The sequence below is a fragment of the Sparus aurata genome, chromosome 6 (assembly GCF_900880675.1).
Source record: "Sparus aurata chromosome 6, fSpaAur1.1, whole genome shotgun sequence".
Lineage (NCBI taxonomy): Eukaryota > Metazoa > Chordata > Actinopteri > Spariformes > Sparidae > Sparus > Sparus aurata.
In genome coordinates, this window is record NC_044192.1 from 2679283 (window position 1) to 2703445 (window position 24163).

A 24163-nucleotide genomic window follows, 5' to 3' on the forward strand; every position below is an offset into this window, starting at 1 on the left:
TCGGCACGTGCACGAATTAATGTTCTGTCTCAAATATTAATCGCATTATATTAATTTTAACGTGGTTTTAACGCCACTATTCCACCCGGAGATGTCGGAGTCTGTGACCTGGAAACCACTACAGAGCACAGTGACAGTGTCGATTACTGTAAAAAAAAATAAACGTAACTGTCAACAAATCCTCCAAAAGTGCATATTGTCGTCTTTATATCTTTGTCAAGAAAGTATGTACCCACAAACACGAACAGTCTGAGGCGTTTGTTCACACCGAGCGGCTCGAGAGCAGCGTCCAGGTTAACGTGTCAAGCTTGTTATCGAGTATTTCTGTCATTCCACACTCCGCTCTAACGAGGTAAAGCGCTAATTTCTTACCGTGGTCCCATCCGAATATAAGCCCAACCAACATGAACAGGCAGACAAACACGGACAGACCCTCCAGAGCTGTCGGTAGAAGTTTAAACCCCGACATGTTGGACACAGTGACAGCAAATGATGACAACCTGCGGATCACGAGTGCAGTCGGACTGAGGTGGGGTTGCCAACCATCCCTTGAAAAACGGAATCGTCTCGTATTGAGCTTAAAAGGGACGCACTTTGTCCCTTATTTAGAAACAAAAGGCGCGTTCAAGTTGATCTCCTGCTGCCTGACTGCATCAGCGAGATCTGCTGGCGACAGCAGGGGCGGGGATACAAACGCTGCTATGAAGTCGGACACTCTCTCTTCCCGTAGACCTGGCTGAGCTTGCGGTGTTTGCCTTCTTCGTCGGCGAAGAAGTGGAGCAGCAGGGGTTGTAGCTGATTCTGTGGTCTGTGCCAGGGACCATGGTCTCTGGCACAGACCAGTGGTCACTACCACTAGGGGCGCTAAAGATACTGGTCCTGACCAGCTCCTCAGTGATCAGCACTGTTAGCTGGATAAATGTCAGAGATCTTAATCTTTTGTCTATAAAATACACTATATCAGAAATATCATGATTAATATTGTTATTATCATTGATTATGAAGATCTGTGTGGTCACTACCACTAGGGGCGCTAAAGATACTGGTCCTGACCAGCTCCTCAGTGATCGGCCCTGTGGTCCCTGTGGTCTGTGAAGCAGCTTTGGTATTTTCTTTTCTTTCCGGTCATTTGGCAGCACTGTTAGCTGGATAAATGTCAGAGATCATCATCTTTTGTCTATAAAATACACTATATGAGAAATATCATGATTAATATTGTTATTATCATTGATTATGAAGATATGTGGGGTCAGGACCAGCTGGTCTGCTGCAGGGACCAGTGGTCACTACCACTAGGGGCGCTAAAGATACTGGTCACGACCAGCTCCTCAGTGATCGGCCCTGTGGTTTTTTGTGGTCTTATTTTATTTTGATTATATTATTGTTTCTGCTGAGGTCTAAAAGAAATCTAGAACTGATAATATGAGGAAAGGTGCAATTGAATGCGAGAGGATGATAAATCACTCAGTAGACCTCTGAACAATTTGTCCCTCTCACTTCTGAAATGATGGCTGCGCCCCTGCAAGTATCACAACGCCAAAGTAATGTAACTAATTTACCTTTGGATTACTTCAGTTGTTACAGACTGAGCCTGATGCAAAGATGCAACAATCTATTACATTTTGATGAAGACGTATTGTATATGTGTATTGTAACACGTGTATTTCTTGTATATAAAAGTCTCTATTGTGTTAGCATGGGTGTAAACTGTGTATGTGTAGGACAGTAGATGTAAATACTCACGTTCTTTTTTTTCCTACTCACTAAACAAACTGCTGTGTTGTGGATTCATGATTAATGACAAACATTAAACTGTAATGTTTTATTGACTCTTCTGTGATTCAGCCGGCTTTCATTTCACCTTTAGATCAGTGTTGAAATACTCTGTTACATGTAAATCATATGACAAAGAAAATGGTAAAAATTCCAAGGTTAATCTAAAACTATATGCAGCAGCATCACCGCTAACTGCTGCTCTCTATACTCTTAGCTGTAGCTATCCTTGGCTGTAGTGACTGAGGAGGTTATGTTAAATCAGGACACAGCTTTGGGGGGCGTAGCGTCGTTCACTCCTATGAAAGTGCTGCTCAGTGGCGCTCTGAAGCCTAAAAACTCGACTTCCCGAGTAGGAAAACACCTGGATCTGCCATATTGTGTGGCCCATAGAGAGCCGAAGTCACATGACCTTATTTCAGAACAACTTTGTATGGTACGCATCATGTAGTTTATTGTTTTACTACTTCATCTACCTTAACGTGGAACTTTGGTTCAGTTCTGTGAGCTGCTGATATACAGGAGCAGCTCTACAATGTTTAAGTGAGAAGACGACGTCACTAACAACTTTATAATGATGCATTTTCACAGTCTGATGATTAATTAGTTTGATGATAAACTGACAGAAATGCATGCTAACTTCAGTACACATCTCCAACACATCAGTGTTTGTCTTTGTAAAACTCACATTTGTTTACAAGAGGCTGAAGTGTACAACTCCACCATCTACTGAATACGACTGGAAGCATTCATGTTTTCTTCCAGGGGAGTTTTAACTCTCCTTGAAAGTGTTTGAATGAAAACTGCAGGGATCAGTAACTGACTACTGATGTGTTAGAGCGACACTTGGATCATAAAACAAAGAAAACACAAAAATACTCGTAACTGCTGCAACTGATATAACCACCAGCTAAGATGTAACTCGAGGAGGCTCGTATCTCAGAATGAAGTCATTAAATGTTACTGTTGATCTGATAAAACACAACAGTCCACCTGTGACACTGACGGCAGATTAGAACAGAATATATCAGACAGAAAATCAACTCTGTTTAATTCAAAATGAAAATATCCAGTCACACAGTTGAGTTTAAACATGATGTTGATTGTGTCTCAGTATTACTGATAGAACATTTTGATGTCTTTATCTAAAAGCTGAAAGAAGCAGAGGACATTAAATTATGGTATATAAATGCAGAAACTGTACCAAGTGCATTTCTTGTTTTTTTAAATAATTATTTTTTCCCTTCTTTTCAACTTATTTAAAATCTCTTTGACCTCCTCGACAAACAACCTCATGAATGCAATGACAATGACCAAATGTAGCAAATAGGCAATAGCTGATAACTCTGACTTGTATTACAGTAACAGTAAGTAAAGAAAAACATCTGCATCTGACCTGTCCTAACCAAGTTACAGCCAGTCATCACTGTACCATCCTTTACTTTTTCCAGTGAAAACAAGAGTAATACTACATTCCATTATCAACAAGTAGACGTACAAAACAGTTCAGAGCATAAAAAGGTTATTACATCATAAAATAGGACATTGAAGTAAAAAAAACAAAACAAAAAAAAGTGTCTGACTATTTTCAGATAAATACTACTATTGAGCTCAAACAAGAAAGATAAACAGTGCAGGTAAAAAAAAGTAAAGGTAAAATGAACTGACATAATCACTTTCACCATAGAACCCCTGAACGCCAAATAAGACGTGTTTATATCCATTTTAAGGATTTGGATTGGATCAGCGGTTCAAAGCTTAATAAACATTCAACAAAAAAATGTGTAGTGTTTCATGCAACATTAATGGGCAGCTTGGGGTTAAATTTGGCTATCATTAATAATGAATGATTATCAGGGACAATTACTAATTATGAGAAATATTAAGATCCAGTTTACATTATATCACCACCCTCGAAGAAGGGAAGACATCACAAATTGACCAAATCAGTCTCATAAAAAAGGTACTAAACTGTTTATAACTCTGATTAACAATTAGCTTAATAACTACAACTAAATTTACCTTAACAGCTGTAATGGCTGAACGATTTTGGAGCTTTTGACAGTGTAGAGGTTGGCAACATTCACTCTTGTACAATATTAAATAGACAGCAAGAAGGTTCAAAAGCCTTAATTTAACATAAAGATGAAAACACACAATCTAACTAACATGTACTATATACAGGTGTGTGTGTGTGTTTGTGTGTGTGACATGGAGCGCGGGGCGAGCGGGGAGCGGAGTGTGTGAAATATCCACCTGTTTCCTCAGAAGCCTATGGGTGCTGCCATGACAGATAACTACTTCCGCCGACGGTTTTCTGTTTCCGGTTGCCTTGCAACTGCATGATGGCCACTGCCGCTAAGCTAGCCCTAAACAACTAGCGTTAGGTCATAAGTGCTAAATTGTTTTTAAACTGAGCTCAGGTACAACATGTGCCGTTGCTGGTTGCCACAACAATTCATGAAAATTGAAGTTTTTCTCAGAAATGTCTCGTGTAGAGTACATCAGCAACTTAGACAAACATGTCCGTGCCCTGCGCCCTACACGCCATGCTGAGGAAAGAGGAACAGAGACTAGCGTGGCTCGCAGTGTTGACACTGAAATAAATATTTGGGTTTCTGAATATCTTCCACAGTATAGCTGCTGCATGACTTCCCTAACCCAGCAACGTCCGAGCAGCCGCCTGTCTCCACGACTCCACTTCCTTCAGCATTATCTACGCTGTATGTTTAGCTGGATTGACACTCTGGCTGGACTCTACTGCTGCCTTCAGAAATATAAACTAGCTGTGTTTCTTCAACAGTATTTTCCCTATGTTGTTACTGTGCAGGTAGTTGTATGCTTCTGTGTTTTTGTAACTGCGTAATTCTCGGCCGTCAACACCTTCAGAAAATATAAGATAAGCATTAGCCCGACGTTAGCTACGTCGATGTAGCTAACGTCGGGCTAATGCTTCATGTCATCTGCCCACTCCGTGAGAACTGATGTGTGAGGCACTGTGAGAACTGTCCTCATGACTTATTAAAACATCTGTACTGTGTATCCACCGACGATTTTTATCCATTCTGTCGCTTTCTTTGTGTTAAAAGCCGGTTAGAGCGAGTATGACAGCTACGTTAGTGTAAACACCGAGGTCATCCAGCTCAACTGGAAGAGCATAACCGAATATCGCTATGAACCATGGGTAAACTCACGAAGTCAGGAATAAGGTGGATAGTCGGAGCGCAGAGCGGGTTTTAATCCAAAGGCCAGAGCGATGGTTCTGTTTCGCTCCAGTTCCATTCCGATACCGCTCTCCACGAGTCTAGGGCATGCACAAGTCTACACAGACTTGTGTGTGCCTTCAAGGGTTAGCCTACATCAGAGGTCATTCGTTGAGAGATGGAGTTTGTAAAATATTTTTAAAAAAGCAAGCAGACAGGTCATATAGGTGCAATGTCAGGAATTGCTCCCTCTTTTAAATTTGAGCAAGTATGGAGCGAATTCAGCTGGATGAAATTTTAGGTGACCAGAGAGCGGTCTTTGAGCGGAGCTGTCTGGTATAACTTGGAGCGAAGGAGCGAACACCCACGTAAGCAGGGAGCGGAAATTCTCGCCACTCAGCTCTGCTCACATGCTCCGGTGATGTGATGCCCAGTTAGAGAAGATGGTTAGCTGCTTACAAAGACCCTGAGTCTGTGTGAAGCAGCATTCAACCTCAAATTAACCATCTAGGAAAGCAAACTACCAACAACCTGACCTGAGATCACAATAACAACCAAACAGTCAACAAACACACTGATTGAACACGTGCATTAGAGCTTAGATCGGGCCCAAAAAAACGAGCCCGACCCGACCTGAGGATAGTGACGGGAAATATCGGCCCATCAGGGTCGGGCTCGGGGAGAGAATCTGAACTCTAATGTGCATCACATCAACCAGAGTTAAAATCCTGTGCTTAGTCGTGCTATGCAACACATTCAGGCCCAGTTTAGCGTTACCAGTCTATGAAGAAAAGGTGCTGGCGGTTCCTTTGCTGATGAGCCAAACAGGAGAAGGTTGTAATCCCAATAATGAACAATGCTGTTCTTTCTGTGCAAAGTCTGATAAAAGACAGCAGGTGGAGGAAACTGGTTGCTCCTTTCCTTTGCTAGCTCGGTACTAACTTCATGTACCTCGGCTTGAGGAGTTAGCGGTTAAGCTTTGCGTCGCAGCTGCTGGTGCTAACTGATCTGGAATACTAACAGGACCTCGTGTTGCTGCAGTGAGGAGAAGTTCTTTGGACCTGCAGGGAATGTAGCTTGCAGCTCTCAGCAGCTGTTAGACCAGACAAGTCCAGGAGAAGAAAACTTGAGGACAGGTAGTCACAATAAATTACTTAATCTGTGGGTCCCAACAAATGTTACAGTACCGAAAAACAACAAAAACATACAAAACTTAAAGCCTCATAGAGGATTCATCCCTGAATAAAAAACAAATGTCTTCTATTGTTTGATTTCTAAAGCTGCTCTGAAAGAGCCTGGGTCCATACAGCGGTTTTCTCTGGCAGAAGAAGTGCTGCGGTAAAACACTTGCATGAAGAGAAAGGAAACGCTGGCCAACATTGCCCATAGCAAAAACCGGACCTGCACACACACACGGTGACGCAGTTTAGTCCTCGACAGATAAAAAGTTAAAGTCTCTGAATGAAGCGTTCACGAGTTCATCCACCATGTTTGTCTTCTTCAGCTCACAGAGAGAAAACAGACTCAGAGACTCTGACTGTAATATAAAGATAAAATGTGTTAGCACTCACCCTCACTGACTGCTGCTGCCTGTTCGACACAAAATGGAGTCCGAAAAAGTTTACTTTCACTTTTAAGGTCTTTGCCCACACAAAGAGGGGGAGGGGGCTCTTCGTCCACAACGGTGAAAATCAATTTTAGCATCGAAAATAAAATGTTCAATTAAAAACAAAACTAAGTATGAATTACTATCTGGTGCGTTTTATATAAAACAACAACACATCCATGTCACCTCCCGGGCGCCGTACAAAACCACAGCAACACATGACAAATAAGTTTGTATTGAAAAATTAGATACTTTAAAAGTTATTTATGTATTTTTAAGTTACATTTTTTTCTCTCCATGTCTTTTTAATTATTAAATAATATTTATTTAAATATTAAAGTGACGTGTTAATAAAACTACTCAGGTTTATCTTTACGTCAGCAAACCGAACAGCTCTGCACCTGCAACTCGTTACATGATGTGCAATGTAACGTAGCCTACAGTAAAAAGAAATAACACAGTAAAGTACAGAACAGTAAAAAACTGTCTGTTATCACCTGCTGCACACTGTGTCTGTTTCTGTTTCAGGCTTCACAGCAGCTCATTACTGCCAGTTAGAGAAAGAGATGAACACTGAGCTTGTTAATAAATATTCACTGTGTCAGTCAGAATTATGAGAGAAAGGGAGAACTTATAAGATACAAGAGTCCTATTACAAGAATCTGGTGGAGTTCGATTATAATAATTTGATTTGAAGTTTACAAGAATTTTATAGTGTCTGCTAATTATTAATTATCTTCATTATTGTAGCATTAAATTATTACAGATGTTGCGGTGAACGTATTACTGCTCTCACAGGAGTATTTAGGACCTACTGTACAAGAATCAGGTGGAGTTTAATCATGAACGTTTGATTATAAGTTTATTTTTTGTGTAACTGACTGTGATATCTTACTGATAATCAGTTAAAAGGCTGCGTTGTAAGAACAAGACATTAATGACAGAAGCAGCTGATGTTGGTCAACAAAGGAAAACACGACAAAAGAAACCTTTACTGGACTTTTATGTGGTGATTTCGTAACTTACAAGTTGTCCCTGAATGCATCATGAAATTAACGTTCAAGAGAGGAGGTAAACACGTTTGTTCATCAGCTGCAGAAAACAGGAAATAACACACGAGCTGTGTTCCGATATTCACACTTCCATGAGTACACTTAAACGTAGTACACTATCCGCACTTACTAAGTATGCAGATTTCAGCAGGTGGGTGTTGTTCCAAATACTCCGTGGTGCACTTACCGGAAATTACGATTGCGACATCCGCCGCGGCTCGTCACCTGCCAAAAACATCCCGCTTTGAACGGTGAACAAAAGACATCTACGACTTTACTTTTTAACAATTACAATCCTACAATCCTGCAATATGGCTCCGCTGCAGGCGCTGTTGTCTCGGTAGCTATTTAAAAAAATCAGAGCGGAGCGCCTCTGCCTGGCTCCGCTTCTTCCGCTACGTAGACAAGATGGCGGCCGTTGAGTGCGTAAAGTGTACATCGTTGCACACTCAGCGATTTTGCCGTTATGAGGGCAACATCGGGGTCCTTTTAGCACACTTCTTTTCGCCGCGATCGATTACGGAACACCCTACGTACTCAAACTAAGTATAGTAAGTACGGGAAGTATGGATATTGGAACACAGAAACGGTCCGGTGTCCCACACTCACACACGGTGACGCAGTTTAGTCCTCGACAGATAAAAAGTTAAAGTCTCTGAATGAAGCGTTCATGAGTTCCTCCAACATGTTTGTCTTCTTCAGCTCACAGAGAGAAAACAGACTCAGAGACTCTGACTGTGATTTAAAGATAAAATGTGTTAACACTCACCCTGACAATCAATTTTAGCATCGAAAATAAAATGTATCATGAAAGACAAAACGAATTACGAATTACTATCTCGCGCGTTTTCTAAAAAAAATGAAATAAAATAAAAATAAAAAACACATCATGTCACCTCCAGGGCTCGGCACGTGCACGAATTAATGTTCTGTCTCAAATATTAATCGCATTATATTAATTTTAACGTGGTTTTAACGCCACTATTCCACCCGGAGATGTCGGAGTCTGTGACCTGGAAACCACTACAGAGCACAGTGACAGTGTCGATTACTGTAAAAAAAAATAAACGTAACTGTCAACAAATCCTCCAAAAGTGCATATTGTCGTCTTTATATCTTTGTCAAGAAAGTATGTACCCACAAACACGAACAGTCTGAGGCGTTTGTTCACACCGAGCGGCTCGAGAGCAGCGTCCAGGTTAACGTGTCAAGCTTGTTATCGAGTATTTCTGTCATTCCACACTCCGCTCTAACGAGGTAAAGCGCTAATTTCTTACCGTGGTCCCATCCGAATATAAGCCCAACCAACATGAACAGGCAGACAAACACGGACAGACCCTCCAGAGCTGTCGGTAGAAGTTTAAACCCCGACATGTTGGACACAGTGACAGCAAATGATGACAACCTGCGGATCACGAGTGCAGTCGGACTGAGGTGGGGTTGCCAACCATCCCTTGAAAAACGGAATCGTCTCGTATTGAGCTTAAAAGGGACGCACTTTGTCCCTTATTTAGAAACAAAAGGCGCGTTCAAGTTGATCTCCTGCTGCCTGACTGCATCAGCGAGATCTGCTGGCGACAGCAGGGGCGGGGATACAAACGCTGCTATGAAGTCGGACACTCTCTCTTCCCGTAGACCTGGCTGAGCTTGCGGTGTTTGCCTTCTTCGTCGGCGAAGAAGTGGAGCAGCAGGGGTTGTAGCTGATTCTGTGGTCTGTGCCAGGGACCATGGTCTCTGGCACAGACCAGTGGTCACTACCACTAGGGGCGCTAAAGATACTGGTCCTGACCAGCTCCTCAGTGATCAGCACTGTTAGCTGGATAAATGTCAGAGATCTTAATCTTTTGTCTATAAAATACACTATATCAGAAATATCATGATTAATATTGTTATTATCATTGATTATGAAGATCTGTGTGGTCACTACCACTAGGGGCGCTAAAGATACTGGTCCTGACCAGCTCCTCAGTGATCGGCCCTGTGGTCCCTGTGGTCTGTGAAGCAGCTTTGGTATTTTCTTTTCTTTCCGGTCATTTGGCAGCACTGTTAGCTGGATAAATGTCAGAGATCATCATCTTTTGTCTATAAAATACACTATATGAGAAATATCATGATTAATATTGTTATTATCATTGATTATGAAGATATGTGGGGTCAGGACCAGCTGGTCTGCGGCAGGGACCAGTGGTCACTACCACTAGGGGCGCTAAAGATACTGGTCACGACCAGCTCCTCAGTGATCGGCCCTGTGGTTTTTTGTGGTCTTATTTTATTTTGATTATATTATTGTTTCTGCTGAGGTCTAAAAGAAATCTAGAACTGATAATATGAGGAAAGGTGCAATTGAATGCGAGAGGATGATAAATCACTCAGTAGACCTCTGAACAATTTGTCCCTCTCACTTCTGAAATGATGGCTGCGCCCCTGCAAGTATCACAATCCAAAGTAATGTAACTTCAATTTACCTTTGGATTACTTCAGTTGTTACAGACTGAGCCTGATGCAAAGATGCAACAATCTATTACATTTTGATGAAGACGTATTGTATATGTGTATTGTAACACGTGTATTTCTTGTATATAAAAGTCTCTATTGTGTTAGCATGGGTGTAAACTGTGTATGTGTAGGACAGTAGATGTAAATACTCACATTCTTTTTTTTCCTACTCACTAAACAAACTGCTGTGTTGTGGATTCATGATTAATGACAAACATTAAACTGTAATGTTTTATTGACTCTGCTGTGATTCAGCCGGCTTTCATTTCACCTTTAGATCAGTGTTGAAATACTCTGTTACATGTAAATCATATGACAAAGAAAATGGTAAAAATTCCAAGGTTAATCTAAAACTATATGCAGCAGCATCACCGCTAACTGCTGCTCTCTATACTCTTAACTGTAGCTATCCTTGGCTGTAGTGACTGAGGAGGTTACGTTAAATCAGGACACAGCTTTGGGGGGCGTAGCGTCGTCACTCCTATGAAAGTGCTGCTCAGTGGCGCTCTGAAGCCTAAAAACTCGACTTCCCGAGTAGGAAAACACCTGGATCTTCCATATTGTGTGGCCCATAGAGAGCCGAAGTCACATGACCTTATGTCAGAAGAACTTTGTATGGTACGCATCATGTAGTTTATTGTTTTACTACTTCATCTACCTTAACGTGGAACTTTGGTTCAGTTCTGTGAGCTGCTGATATACAGGAGCAGCTCTACAATGTTTAAGTGAGAAGATGACATCACTAACAACTTTATAATGATGCATTTTCACAGTCTGATGATTAATTAGTTTGATGATAAACTGACAGAAATGCATGCTAACTTCAGTACACATCTCCAACACATCAGTGTTTGTCTTTGTAAAACTCACATTTGTTTACAAGAGGCTGAAGTGTACAACTCCACCATCTACTGAATATGACTGGAAGCATTCATGTTTTCTTCCAGGGGAGTTTTAACTCTCCTTGAAAGTGTTTGAATGAAAACTGCAGGGACTCAAACTTTCCTCTGATCGTGTGTATAATGACTGAAAAGATGAAGTCAGCTGTCCTGCAACAGTTGCACTGGATCAGTAACTGACTACTGATGTGTTAGAGCGACACTTGGATCATAAAACAAAGAAAACACAAAAATACTTGTAACTGCTGCAACTGATATAACCACCAGCTAAGATGTAACTCGAGGAGGCTCGTATCTCAGAATGAAGTCATTAAATGTTACTGTTGATCTGATAAAACACAACAGTCCACCTGTGACACTGACGGCAGATTAGAACAGAATATATCAGACAGAAAATCAACTCTGTTTAATTCAAAATGAAAATATCCAGTCACACAGTTGAGTTTAAACATGATGTTGATTGTGTCTCAGTATTACTGATAGAACATTTTGATGTCTTTATCTAAAAGCTGAAAGAAGCAGAGGACATTAAATTATGGTATATAAATGCAGAAACTGTACCAAGTGCATTTCTTGTTTTTTTAAATAATTATTTTTTCCCTTCTTTTCAACTTATTTAAAATCTCTTTGACCTCCTCGACAAACAACCTCATGAATGCAATGACAATGACCAAATGTAGCAAATAGGCAATAGCTGATAACTCTGACTTGTATTACAGTAACAGTAAGTAAAGAAAAACATCTGCATCTGACCTGTCCTAACCAAGTTACAGCCAGTCATCACTGTACCATCCTTTACTTTTTCCAGTGAAAACAAGAGTAATACTACATTCCATTATCAACAAGTAGACGTACAAAACAGTTCAGAGCATAAAAAGGTTATTACATCATAAAATAGGACATTGAAGTAAAAAAAACAAAACAAAAAAAAGTGTCTGACTATTTTCAGATAAATACTACTATTGAGCTCAAACAAGAAAGATAAACAGTGCAGGTAAAAAAAAGTAAAGGTAAAATGAACTGACATAATCACTTTCACCATAGAACCCCTGAACGCCAAATAAGACGTGTTTATATCCATTTTAAGGATTTGGATTGGATCAGCGGTTCAAAGCTTAATAAACATTCAACAAAAAAATGTGTAGTGTTTCATGCAACATTAATGGGCAGCTTGGGGTTAAATTTGGCTATCATTAATAATGAATGATTATCAGGGACAATTACTAATTATGAGAAATATTAAGATCCAGTTTACATTATATCACCACCCTCGAAGAAGGGAAGACATCACAAATTGACCAAATCAGTCTCATAAAAAAGGTACTAAACTGTTTATAACTCTGATTAACAATTAGCTTAATAACTACAACTAAATTTACCTTAACAGCTGTAATGGCTGAACGATTTTGGAGCTTTTGACAGTGTAGAGGTTGGCAACATTCACTCTTGTACAATATTAAATAGACAGCAAGAAGGTTCAAAAGCCTTAATTTAACATAAAGATGAAAACACACAATCTAACTAACATGTACTATATACAGGTGTGTGTGTGTGTTTGTGTGTGTGACATGGAGCGCGGGGCGAGCGGGGAGCGGAGTGTGTGAAATATCCACCTGTTTCCCCGGAAGCCTATGGGGGCTGCCATGACAGATAACTACTTCCGCCGACGGTTTTCTGTTTCCGGTTGCCTTGCAACTGCATGATGGCCACTGCCGCTAAGCTAGCCCTAAACAACTAGCGTTAGGTCATAAGTGCTAAATTGTTTTTAAACTGAGCTCAGGTACAACATGTGCCGTTGCTGGTTGCCACAACAATTCATGAAAATTGAAGTTTTTCTCAGAAATGTCTCGTGTAGAGTACATCAGCAACTTAGACAAACATGTCCGTGCCCTGCGCCCTACACGCCATGCTGAGGAAAGAGGAACAGAGACTAGCGTGGCTCGCAGCGTTGACACTGAAATAAATATTTGGGTTCATGAATATCTTCCACAGTATAGCTGCTGCATGACTTCCCTAACCCAGCAACGTCCGAGCAGCCGCCTGTCTCCACGACTCCACTTCCTTCAGCATTATCTACACTGTATGTTTAGCTGGATTGACACTCTGGCTGGACTCTACTGCTGCCTTCAGAAATATAAACTAGCTGTGTTTCTTCAACAGTATTTTCCCTATGTTGTTACTGTGCAGGTAGTTGTATGCTTCTGTGTTTTTGTAACTGCGTAATTCTCCGCCGTCAACACCTTCAGAAAATATAAGATAAGCATTAGCCCGACGTTAGCTACGTCGATGTAGCTAACGTCGGGCTAATGCTTCATGTCATCTGCCCACTCCGTGAGAACTGACGGGTGAGACACTGTGAGAACTGTCCTCATGACTTATTAAAACATCTGTACTGTGTATCCACCGACGATTTTTATCCATTCTGTCGCTTTCTTTGTGTTAAAAGCCGGTTAGAGCGAGTATGACAGCTACGTTAGTGTAAACACCGAGGTCATCCAGCTCAACTGGAAGAGCATAACCGAATATCGCTATGAACCATGGGTAAACTCACGAAGTCAGGAATAAGGTGGATAGTCGGAGCGCAGAGCGGGTTTTAATCCAAAGGCCAGAGCGATGGTTCTGTTTCGCTCCAGTTCCATTCCGATACCGCTCTCCACGAGTCTAGGGCATGCACAAGTCTACACAGACTTGTGTGTGCCTTCAAGGGTTAGCCTACATCAGAGGTCATTCGTTGAGAGATGGAGTTTGTAAAATATTTTTAAAAAAGCAAGCAGACAGGTCATATAGGTGCAATGTCAGGAATTGCTCCCTCTTTTAAATTTGAGCAAGTATGGAGCGAATTCAGCTGGATGAAATTTTAGGTGACCAGAGAGCGGTCTTTGAGCGGAGCTGTCTGGTATAACTTGGAGCGAAGGAGCGAACACCCACGTAAGCAGGGAGCGGAAATTCTCGCCACTCAGCTCTGCTCACATGCTCCGGTGATGTGATGCCCAGTTAGAGAAGATGGTTAGCTGCTTACAAAGACCCTGAGTCTGTGTGAAGCAGCATTCAACCTCAAATTAACCATCTAGGAAAGCAAACTACCAACAACCTGACCTGAGATCACAATAACAACCAAACAGTCAACAAACACACTGATTGAACACGTGCATTAGAGCTTAGATCGGGCCCAAAAAAAACGAGCCCGACCCGACCTGAGGATAGTGACGGGAAATATCGGCCCATCAGGGTCGGGCTCGGGGAGAGAATCTGAACTCTAATGTGCATCACATCAACCAGAGTTAAAATCCTGTGCTTAGTCGTGCTATGCAACACATTCAGGCCCAGTTTAGCGTTACCAGTCTATGAAGAAAAGGTGCTGGCGGTTCCTTTGCTGATGAGCCAAACAGGAGAAGGTTGTAATCCCAATAATGAACAATGCTGTTCTTTCTGTGCAAAGTCTGATAAAAGACAGCAGGTGGAGGAAACTGGTTGCTCCTTTCCTTTGCTAGCTCGGTACTAACTTCATGTACCTCGGCTTGAGGAGTTAGCGGTTAAGCTTTGCGTCGCAGCGGCTGGTGCTAACTGATCTGGAATACTAACAGGACCTCGTGTTGCTGCAGTGAGGAGAAGTTCTTTGGACCTGCAGGGAATGTAGCTTGCAGCTCTCAGCAGCTGTTAGACCAGACAAGTCCAGGAGAAGAAAACTTGAGGACAGGTAGTCACAATAAATTACTTAATCTGTGGGTCCCAACAAATGTTACAGTACCGAAAAACAACAAAAACATACAAAACTTAAAGCCTCATAGAGGATTCATCCCTGAATAAAAAACAAATGTCTTCTATTGTTTGATTTCTAAAGCTGCTCTGAAAGAGCCTGGGTCCATACAGCGGTTTTCTCTGGCAGAAGAAGTGCTGCGGTAAAACACTTGCATGAAGAGAAAGGAAACGCTGGCTGTAGGTTTTATAACATATCACTACCATCACTGCTGGCAGTCACTCTGAGAGCTACAGAGCAAAGATGTGAGTACATGACACAGTTTGTCTGAGACAACACCACGGTGGATATCATCACTTTGTCCTGGGGCTCCGCCTGCAGAGCCGTCGTACTCAACACGAGTGAGTACATTTAAATCTCCACTAGAGAAGTTAATGTTAAAGATGGGGTTTGGATTGTGACATTAAAGATAATAATGCGCAAGTGCAAACACACACCTTTACAACAGAAAGCTGTCAAATGTTCACTATCTGTAAGAGCAGATTTAAGTTAATTGTGTGTCATGGTCTGACTGTGATTGGCGGGTCAGCCTATATAGTGTAGGAACCTTTGGGGGCTTGTCAGGTGTTTCCAACCGGAACAGGAAAAACAGTTTTTGACCGCTGCGCTGCGCAGTATGTTCCGTGCGGATGTGTGTGTGTAGGATTGTGTGATTTAAAGCATTAGATGTAAAATAAATAGACTTGTTTGCATCTTAACAGAAAGGCAGTACTCTCATTCATCCATCAGGGTAAAGTAAACGCGCGTCAATTAGGTTCCCTGTTGAAATGCCTCAGTGGCTTAAAGCATTGGCTTAGCTTCTACACTATCTCTTGAGGAACTTTAGATGAACCACTTTCATGCTGATGTTCACCTGCAGAAAACAAAAGAAAAGTCAACATTAAATAAAGTAATAACATACATAAAGTATAGATTACAGTTGAGACCTGTGTTTCTGTAGCAGGATGTTTCCAGAACTGTCCTGCCACTCAGAACATTTTGGATAATCACCTCAAACTCCAACCTGCAGCAGTGGTATTTCATTTGTTGGATCAGTAGAGGTGGAAGTTGGTTCTGGAGCTGCACCTGAGAGTCATAGACACAAAACAAGCGACAGGTCATGATTTCATTTATGCTATTATCAACAAAAATATGTGTGTTATTACCAGGTGCTGGTTAATTTTGTAGGTCATATTCTTTTCTTTAAATATATATATATATATATATATATATATATATATATATATATATATATTAATATATATATATATATATATATATATATATATATATATATATATATATATATATATATATATATATATATATATATATATATATATATATATATATATATAATATATATATATAATCACAGTGGTGGAAAAAAGTTTTCGGACAACATTTGTGAAATATTGGATTTAGAAACACTTTTAGGTCTTCAAGTGCAATTTCTTTCAGTACAGTCACAACTAAAATACTAAACAAATCCTAAAAAAGCCACTGGAAACTTAAAATTGATTGGTTCTTTAAAAATACATAAGAAATTTTGAGTATTGGGTAATTTTGGTACCAGTGATCCACTAATGAAAGTCATGCTTTTTATTAAAAGACAAAAAATTTTTTGCGGTGCATAGTGTCTATATAAAGCCAGCACATTTGAAAGTTCTCCAGAGACAAAAATGGCTAAGACAAGGAACCTAACGCAGGAAACACGCCTGAAGATTCAGATTCTCAGCCAGGAAGGGTACAGCTGCCGCCAGATAGCCAGGAAGTGCAGATGCAGTCCTTCAGCAGTTGGATACACTCTGCAGAAATACAGACAAACAGCTTAGAAGACAGACCAAGATCTGGGCGTCCAAGGGTTTCTTCAGCAAGAAATGACCGCATCCTGAATCGCATGTGCAGGGAAAACCGCCGAATGACATCACAGGAGCTTCAGCAGCAGTGGTCAAACCAAACCGGTGTCCAGTGTTCCACCCGCACTGTTCGTGGCCGACTTTTAGATCATGGCTTAAGGTCCTACAAGGCCGTCAAGAAGCCCCTGATCAATGAGAGACAAAGGTTAGCCTGGCGACATTGAGCCCAAGCACACAAGAACTGGACAGCCAGGAACTGGAAGAAGATTCTGTGGTCAGATGAGTCCAGTTTCCAGCTTTATCTTCCTCCTGCTAATGTGAGAGTACGCAGAAGGCCAGGCGAAGCATTATCTCAAGCATGTACAGTACCTACTGTCAAGCATGGTGGGGGCAGTATCATGGTTTGGGGATGCATGAGTGCTGCTGGAGTTGGTCATCTCACTGTCTGTGATGACACGCTGAACTCTGCCAAGTATTGTGCTATTCTCGAAACCCACATGCTCCCATCTGCACGTGCACTGTTCTGTCGAGGTCAAAACTGGATATTTCAACAAGATAATGCACCTTGCCACGCATCCAGGACCAGTAGAACTTGGCTGCAGGAGCACAGTATCCAGGTCTTAGACTGGCCAGCTCAATCCCCGGACATGAGCCCCATTGAAAATCTGTGGTGGATTATCGAAAGGTCTGTTTCAAAGCGTAAACCGAAGAGTTTAGATGAATTAAAAGCACTAATTCAAGGAGAATGGGACAAGATTACCCCTCAACAGTGTGAAAGGCTCGTGGGGAACATGCCAGCCAGGATTAGAGCTCTACTGCGTGCTAATGGCAGGGCTACTAAATATTAATTTGATAATGTGATGGTTTATCTATTTTTTGTTCAGTTTTGAACACATTCTCTGTTATTTGTGGACTTTGACACCGACAATGTTGAGGAACTGACATATTAAAACTGTCAAGAATTTAGTTTTGTTAGTTTTTCTTGTAAATAATAAACAGTAAAAATATAATTGTAAATTGTAAATGTATTTGTTTGTGTCTGTCTAATGCAGCTGCACCTTTTGAAACACAAAAAAGCTTTTTCCACCAATATTTCATGATAATATTTGAGACTGTGTAAAATTTTAAGGGTGTCCGAAAATTTTTTTCCACCACTGTATATTGGCAAATACATCCTTACATATCGTCTCACACATTACAGTACTACTGATAAAGTATTTATTTATTTATTTATATTTTTTATTTGTATTTTGAGACTTTTCGTTCTTCAAGTATCCAAATGTTGCCCTTCCAAAGTTTTACTTTTTAACAATAGGGCACAGTTAACTATATATAGTCGAAGATGAGACGCTCTTCACTCCATGGTTCACCAGAGTTCCGTGGTAAGGAGTACAAGCAGTCATGTACACATGCATACACAGGTATGTCTACATATATACCTACACACATATATCCACATACATGCATACATAAAACAAAATCAAACAGAAACTTACATACACATCGTTTCTTACTTATGTCCATACATACATTTCCTATTGTGTCTAGTACATGAATCCGTTAATTATGCCAACATCCTTTCAACCATTTTGTCAAATCAGTTAAAATTTGATCTAATTGGTTTAATGTACTCAGTCCACCTGGTCCAAATCAGGCAACATTTTTCTTTTTGGATCCTGAGGGAAAATGATAAGGACCCGGTAGCTCCAGAATATGTGGAAGTGATTGGCATTGATTTCCCCGCAGAGCCTCCAACAACTGCTGCCATCTCCAAAATGTGCTTTTTGCTGCGAGTTAATAAAGAATCATACAATATTTTTCCTAGCAGAATTCACGCCACGTGGATGAACTAGTTGAACTCTGTTGTATTGCACACACTCTTTGCCAACTCTCCTTGGAGATGTTAAATTACCCTCTGGGTCATATTCTTTTCCACATGGGGGCAGTATACCTTTTGCTACTGCTCTGTTAAATGAAGGAGAAACATGCAGAGAAAACGCCACAGCTGCCACAATGTTGTGAGGAACAACTTTTATATTACATAGAAATGATTGTAGAGGCCAACAAAAGATTCTGTGTGATGTTTCAAAAGTCTGTTTGCATTTGTACTGGCATTTTTACTTCTGCTGTTACTCAATTAGGCACCAGTTTTTGCATTTAACTCCTTGCGCACATTTTGCATATTTTTTAAATTTTACTAATATTTAATATTCTTTTTACCTGGAACCAGTGTGTCAGCCAGGCTTTCTACCTCTTGGGCAGAAGGCAGGATGGATGTCGGGAGGTTTCTATGTGTCTTGTCTTTAAAACGATTATTGAAAATAATTTAACAAAAAATATATTAACAACCAACCATATACAGTAAAATCACATAACACAAATACTTGAACAATCCAAAAGGTCTGTGCCTCTGTGAAGTAATCTGTCAGTAACTTGATACTGACAGCTTTCGCGCGTCATAGTGGCCCTCGCGCATAGTGATGCTGCGTTCAAGACAGTAGGAATTATCCGACTTCCTACTAGAAAAAGTACACTGGAAAGCCACTCAAAGTCGGGGTCCTTCCTTGTGAACTCGGCACAAATCCATCAACCCCGAATGATTATCCTGAATCCGTGATCAGTGTTGCTTGCTTCATGGGTGACATCTACCCGGTGCTTGTTATAATCGTTGTGCTGACATTTTCAAGTAAACTCAAAATTTCTCGTTGCACCTTCTCCCAACCTGCCGCTAACGTTACCTCCGTTGTGGTGTATGCTGAGAGACGGTGCAGCGCAGCATGGAATAGTGGAGTTTAGCGCGGTGCATCACCTGCATCAACAGGTAACTGTATATCTGGATGTATGTAGCGAAGGCAGGGGCGGACTGGGGCTGAAATTCAGCCCGGGAGCTTGGTTTGGAGAGGCCTTTTATCCGATCGCATGACAGATGCAAGTGGAACCGTAATTTTAACATGAATACCTTATTTGCACTATAATAACTGCAGGAGTGGATGGGCTTATTGTGTGACTGGAATTGGAACATCAACATGACATCTTAATATAATTCTATGCAAAGACCTGTTGCCAACCCAGTCCTGCACACTGCACTTGTACCTGGCACTGTTTTTCTGGTGGTTCCTGTTCCACTTTCCTCCTCCTCCTCCTTCTCCTGTCCCTCCTCATCTGTCTCTTCCTCCTCCTCACTCCTATGACTGGCATTATCCTGTCCCTCTGCACCAACTCCATGACTGACACTGGCCTTGTCAGCTAATAATAACAATAACAGCAACAAAGATAAACGTTATGGCACTTTCCATGGAATGCAAAGAATTCACAAAATCAACAAAAGCGCCACACACGCGCGCGCGCGCACGCACACACACACATACACATGTGTGAATGTATTTTTCTTGAGCTGGTAAAAATGGCTAAATATTAATGTAGAAACAGAACAGGAAAACAGGATGTATAACCTATATATATTCAAATATCTTTTCAACTTTGAACACAGACTCTCTCCTGAAATATGTTTTCTTTGCAACAAGGAAATTTGTGCGTTTTTCTGGTCAGCGCAGCCAGTATGGATTTTATTTTTAACTGATCAAACAGATTAAGGATGTACGCAGGTATGGTGCAACATTGCTGATAGACTACCTTTAATGCTCTGTGTAGGTTTAACACAATCAGGATTTCTGTCTTTATGTTTTTGTGGCGTTTATGTTTTGAGCCCCGTCACTATGTGACGGACAATAAAGTTTTTGGAATCTTGAATCATTAGCTAGCAACATCATCACTAAGATAGCAAACAAACATGTCGCTGCTGTGGAACTTCTTCCGAGTAAATGAGACAGATAAAACACAAGCCATCGGTAATCTATGCAACGGGAGCATCTGCAAACAGTTTCAACTAGACAATGACGTCATTGATCGGATCGGTTAATAAAGACATTACGGCCGATCTGATTTTAATGGTAAATTCCACATTCATTCACAAGAGTAAATTCTCCAAGTCCCTCCCAAACGTTAATGTCTTCACAAATGAATTTATTTTTTATATCGATACCTTGAAACTGTTGCCAAATAAGAAGTACCTTATATACATTTATTTTATTTTATTTCATTTACAATTATTATTTCTATATTGATTTGTTTTCATTACTCATTTTGTATCATGTCTTATCACTCAGTGCCTGTTCTGTCTGAATGTCTGTACTTTTTGCAAATGTTAAATAAAGACTTTCATTGAAAAAAACAACAACAATAACAACAACAACAACAACAACAAAAAAAAACATTACGGCCGATCTCACAAATTGCACAAAATGCAAAATATCGGCCGATCCGATCGGCGGACAGCCTAGTTCTGTGTGTCCTGAACACATCCAAAAACACAAACTAGATTTCACAACGGGCCCGAAATTACAACCCGAGCCATCGCAGCCCGACATACCGGCATTGGTTCTGCTGCTGGTTCCGTGTTGTCACTGCCTGGCGGACTGTAGCAGCGCACCTTCACCCCTCCACCACTATGTTAATATGGCGTATTTGGCTGCATCCTGTTTTAACCGTTTTTTTCTTTTTTGCCCTTAATGTTTCTGCTCCACCCATCTCTTTCTACGGCTTCTTTACTTTTAGCATGTTTGCTAATTTGAATTTATCCCGCTCCACTTTCATTTAATCAGTGGCGGACTGGGACAATAATTCAGGCCGGGAATTTGATGCCATTCCAGGCCACCCTTCTCATGCAGACCACCATACCTCTAGTTGTGTATTCTAACCCTATTTGATAGTTAAAAGAATTTTCTCTAAAAGCATACTCTGTGTGCTCTAAGTGGTACCTGGGAGGTCCTGCTCTGTTTCTGACTGTGTATCGACGCTCTCTAGTTCTGCAGGAGCACCTGTGGTACCAGTGCTGCTGCTGCTTCCTTCTCCACCTTTGCAAGGAAAAACGCAAGAGCAGGACATTATTTCACTGCTGTTTACATTTGAGCAATGTGTAATTATTTGGCTCAATGGTCACCACAGACACACACACACACACACACACACACACACACACACACACACACTTCTCTGTGTATACATATATATATATTCATTGATGGATTTTATATTATTGATTGCACACACAACCCAGAAAGACAGGTGTCTGTGAACACAGCCCATAAAGTTTATAGTCGTACTATATAGAGCTTGTATATATTATAATGATAGTCAAACTATCATTTATGGTGCAGAATTACAATAAAGAAAACTGCCACAAAGCTGCAGCCTAATAGATTAAGAGTAAACAAAAAAGCTAGCTGTATTTAATTATAATTTATTATTTCAGCATGTATAAACTATCCTGTAGTGACTCAAACATTATTCAACAAAATCATATTTTTCATTCATCTCTAGGTATTCTGGATTGATTGTCGGGCCGTGTGTGTGTGTGTGTGTGTGTGTGTGGAGGAGGCTGGGGCGGCGCATGTGACTTCCACTATTGTTGCTTAAAGTCCGTGTAAAGCGGCAAAAAAATTGTGTTATGAGTTTGTCACACCAAAGAAACATGTATCATTGACCACTGAGCCAAATTTGAAAGATTAAAAAAATTGTTAAGTATATAAAATTAGGTCTCAAAATCATGGAAAAACAAGCACTTCTTTCTGCTGTGAAACGCTGGGGGCGTGTCAGTTAGAGGCGCTGGAACCACGCCCATGCGGCGGGGGGCTACACGTCATGTTAATGACGTCGGTGTCTCCCCAGGTGTTCCCCAGGTGTTCCCCTTGTCTATCTAAACCCGCGGACAGTTTATAATCATATAGATGCTGTTATAACGTGTAGTGATTGAGATCCTGACCCACTAAACATCCTGGAAAGTGACGGAGTGAAGTTTTTCGCGCTAAATTACATAATTATACATAATCACCATCAGTAAACAGGACGCTGTCTGACTCTGTCACTCGCGGGGACGGAGGCTGTTTTCTGGGGGACAGTTTCCTGAAGTCTCGGTCAGGAGGGCTGGCGGCCGCGGTGATTTATTTTCGTCAAACACTCGGTGGTTAAACACTCTTGTGACAAGCGTGACAGACGCTGTTTTGTGAGCAGAAATGTGAGGAAGAGTCGGGAGGACAGGGAGGGGACGGACAGGAGGACAGACGCTTCTCCACATACAGCTGTGGTATTTGTTTTCCTCATATAAGTTGCTAAAGACAGTTACAGTTACTACGTTACTTTTGTTCGGTCATGTAACGTTGCTTTGTGGTACATTTCTCTGTATTTAGTTGAGTGAAGGACCTGTGCAGTTATCAGACTGTCAGACCGACACGCCCTCGCTCCGCGCCTCCGGATTATCCGTTCACACTGGGACGGCTCACCAATAATGCGGCCCTGATACTACCTCCACATACTGCCGGTGGGACCCGCCGTCAGCGGGACGGAGGGCCGGCTGCGGCGCGGCGGCCACATCATGCCGGTGGGACCCGCCGTCAGCAGGACGGAGAGTGTCAGCGGCGGTCAGCAGCGGTCACATCTCCTCGTTGGCGGAGGAGAGGATGCAAGCCGGGACGGAGTTGACCAGCGTCAATGGACTCCCCTGTTTCCATACGTTGTCATCCGAAGGAAACTTAAATAAGCTAACAGCGCAGTCACCCTGCACACTGTGGCATCCAGGAAGGATGCAGAGCGATGTGGAGGAGACATGGCTGGTTAGCTGACTGGTTGGCTGGTTAGCTAGCTGCAAACTATTGTAAGCAATGCAATCCGAAACTGGAGAGCGAGTGGGAGAACCGCTGAAGCCGATGCGCTGAACGTATTTATACCACTTCCGCAGCAGGGCGGGGTTTATGCAAATCAAATGGCCGCGTTATGTAACGCGGCCATGATTTGCATGATTTCTGACCCGCCCATTAAATCCTGAACACAGAAATGTTGAAAAACTGCTTGTGAGCCTAGCTCCAAAATTAAATTCTACATGGCCGAATGGCTTTTACATGTTTTAAGTAAACACATTTATGACCCGTTTAATGTGTTTAGAAGAAAATGGCTGATTTTGGTTTACACGGACTTTAATGACAAACATTAAACTGTAATGTTTTATTGACTCTGCTGTGATTCAGCCGGCTTTCATTTCACCTTTAGATCAGTGTTGAAATACTCTGTTACATGTAAATCATTCAAAATCAGAGTTTAGTTTTCACAGTGGACAGCAGAGTGTTTTAATAAAAGCTGCAGGGACTCAAACTTTCCTCTGATCGTGTGTATAATGACTGAAAAGATAAAGTCAGCTGTCCTGCAACAGTTGCACTGGAGCCACATGGTAACTGACTACTGATGTGTTAGAGCGACACTTTGATCATAAAACAGAAAGAAAACACAAAAATACTTGTAACTGCTGCAACAGATATGACCATCAGCTACGATGGAACTCGAGGAGGTTCGTATCTCAGAATGAAGTCATTAAATGTTTCTGTTGATCTGATAAAACACAGCAGTCCACCTGTGACACTGATCTGGTCAGCGCAGCCAGTATGGATTTTATTTTTAACTGATCAAACAGATTAAGGATGTACGCAGGTA

The 24163-nt window shown here is 41.3% G+C and overlaps 2 protein-coding genes across 2 annotated transcripts in view; one reads left to right on the forward strand and one right to left on the reverse strand.

Annotated features, from left to right (window-relative positions):
• Window positions 1-599, reverse strand: part of LOC115583253 (V-set domain-containing T-cell activation inhibitor 1-like) — a 42046-nt gene extending 41447 nt beyond the window's left edge. Inside the window, exon 1 of the mRNA XM_030419898.1 lies at window positions 373-599. Within this exon, the coding sequence (XP_030275758.1) occupies window positions 373-469 (97 nt within the window). The 5' untranslated portion in view covers window positions 470-599. The remainder of the gene's footprint in view (window positions 1-372) is intronic.
• LOC115582774 (dedicator of cytokinesis protein 3-like) overlaps window positions 1-24163 on the forward strand; it is a 391011-nt gene that overhangs the window by 142370 nt on the left and 224478 nt on the right. The window lies entirely within an intron of this gene.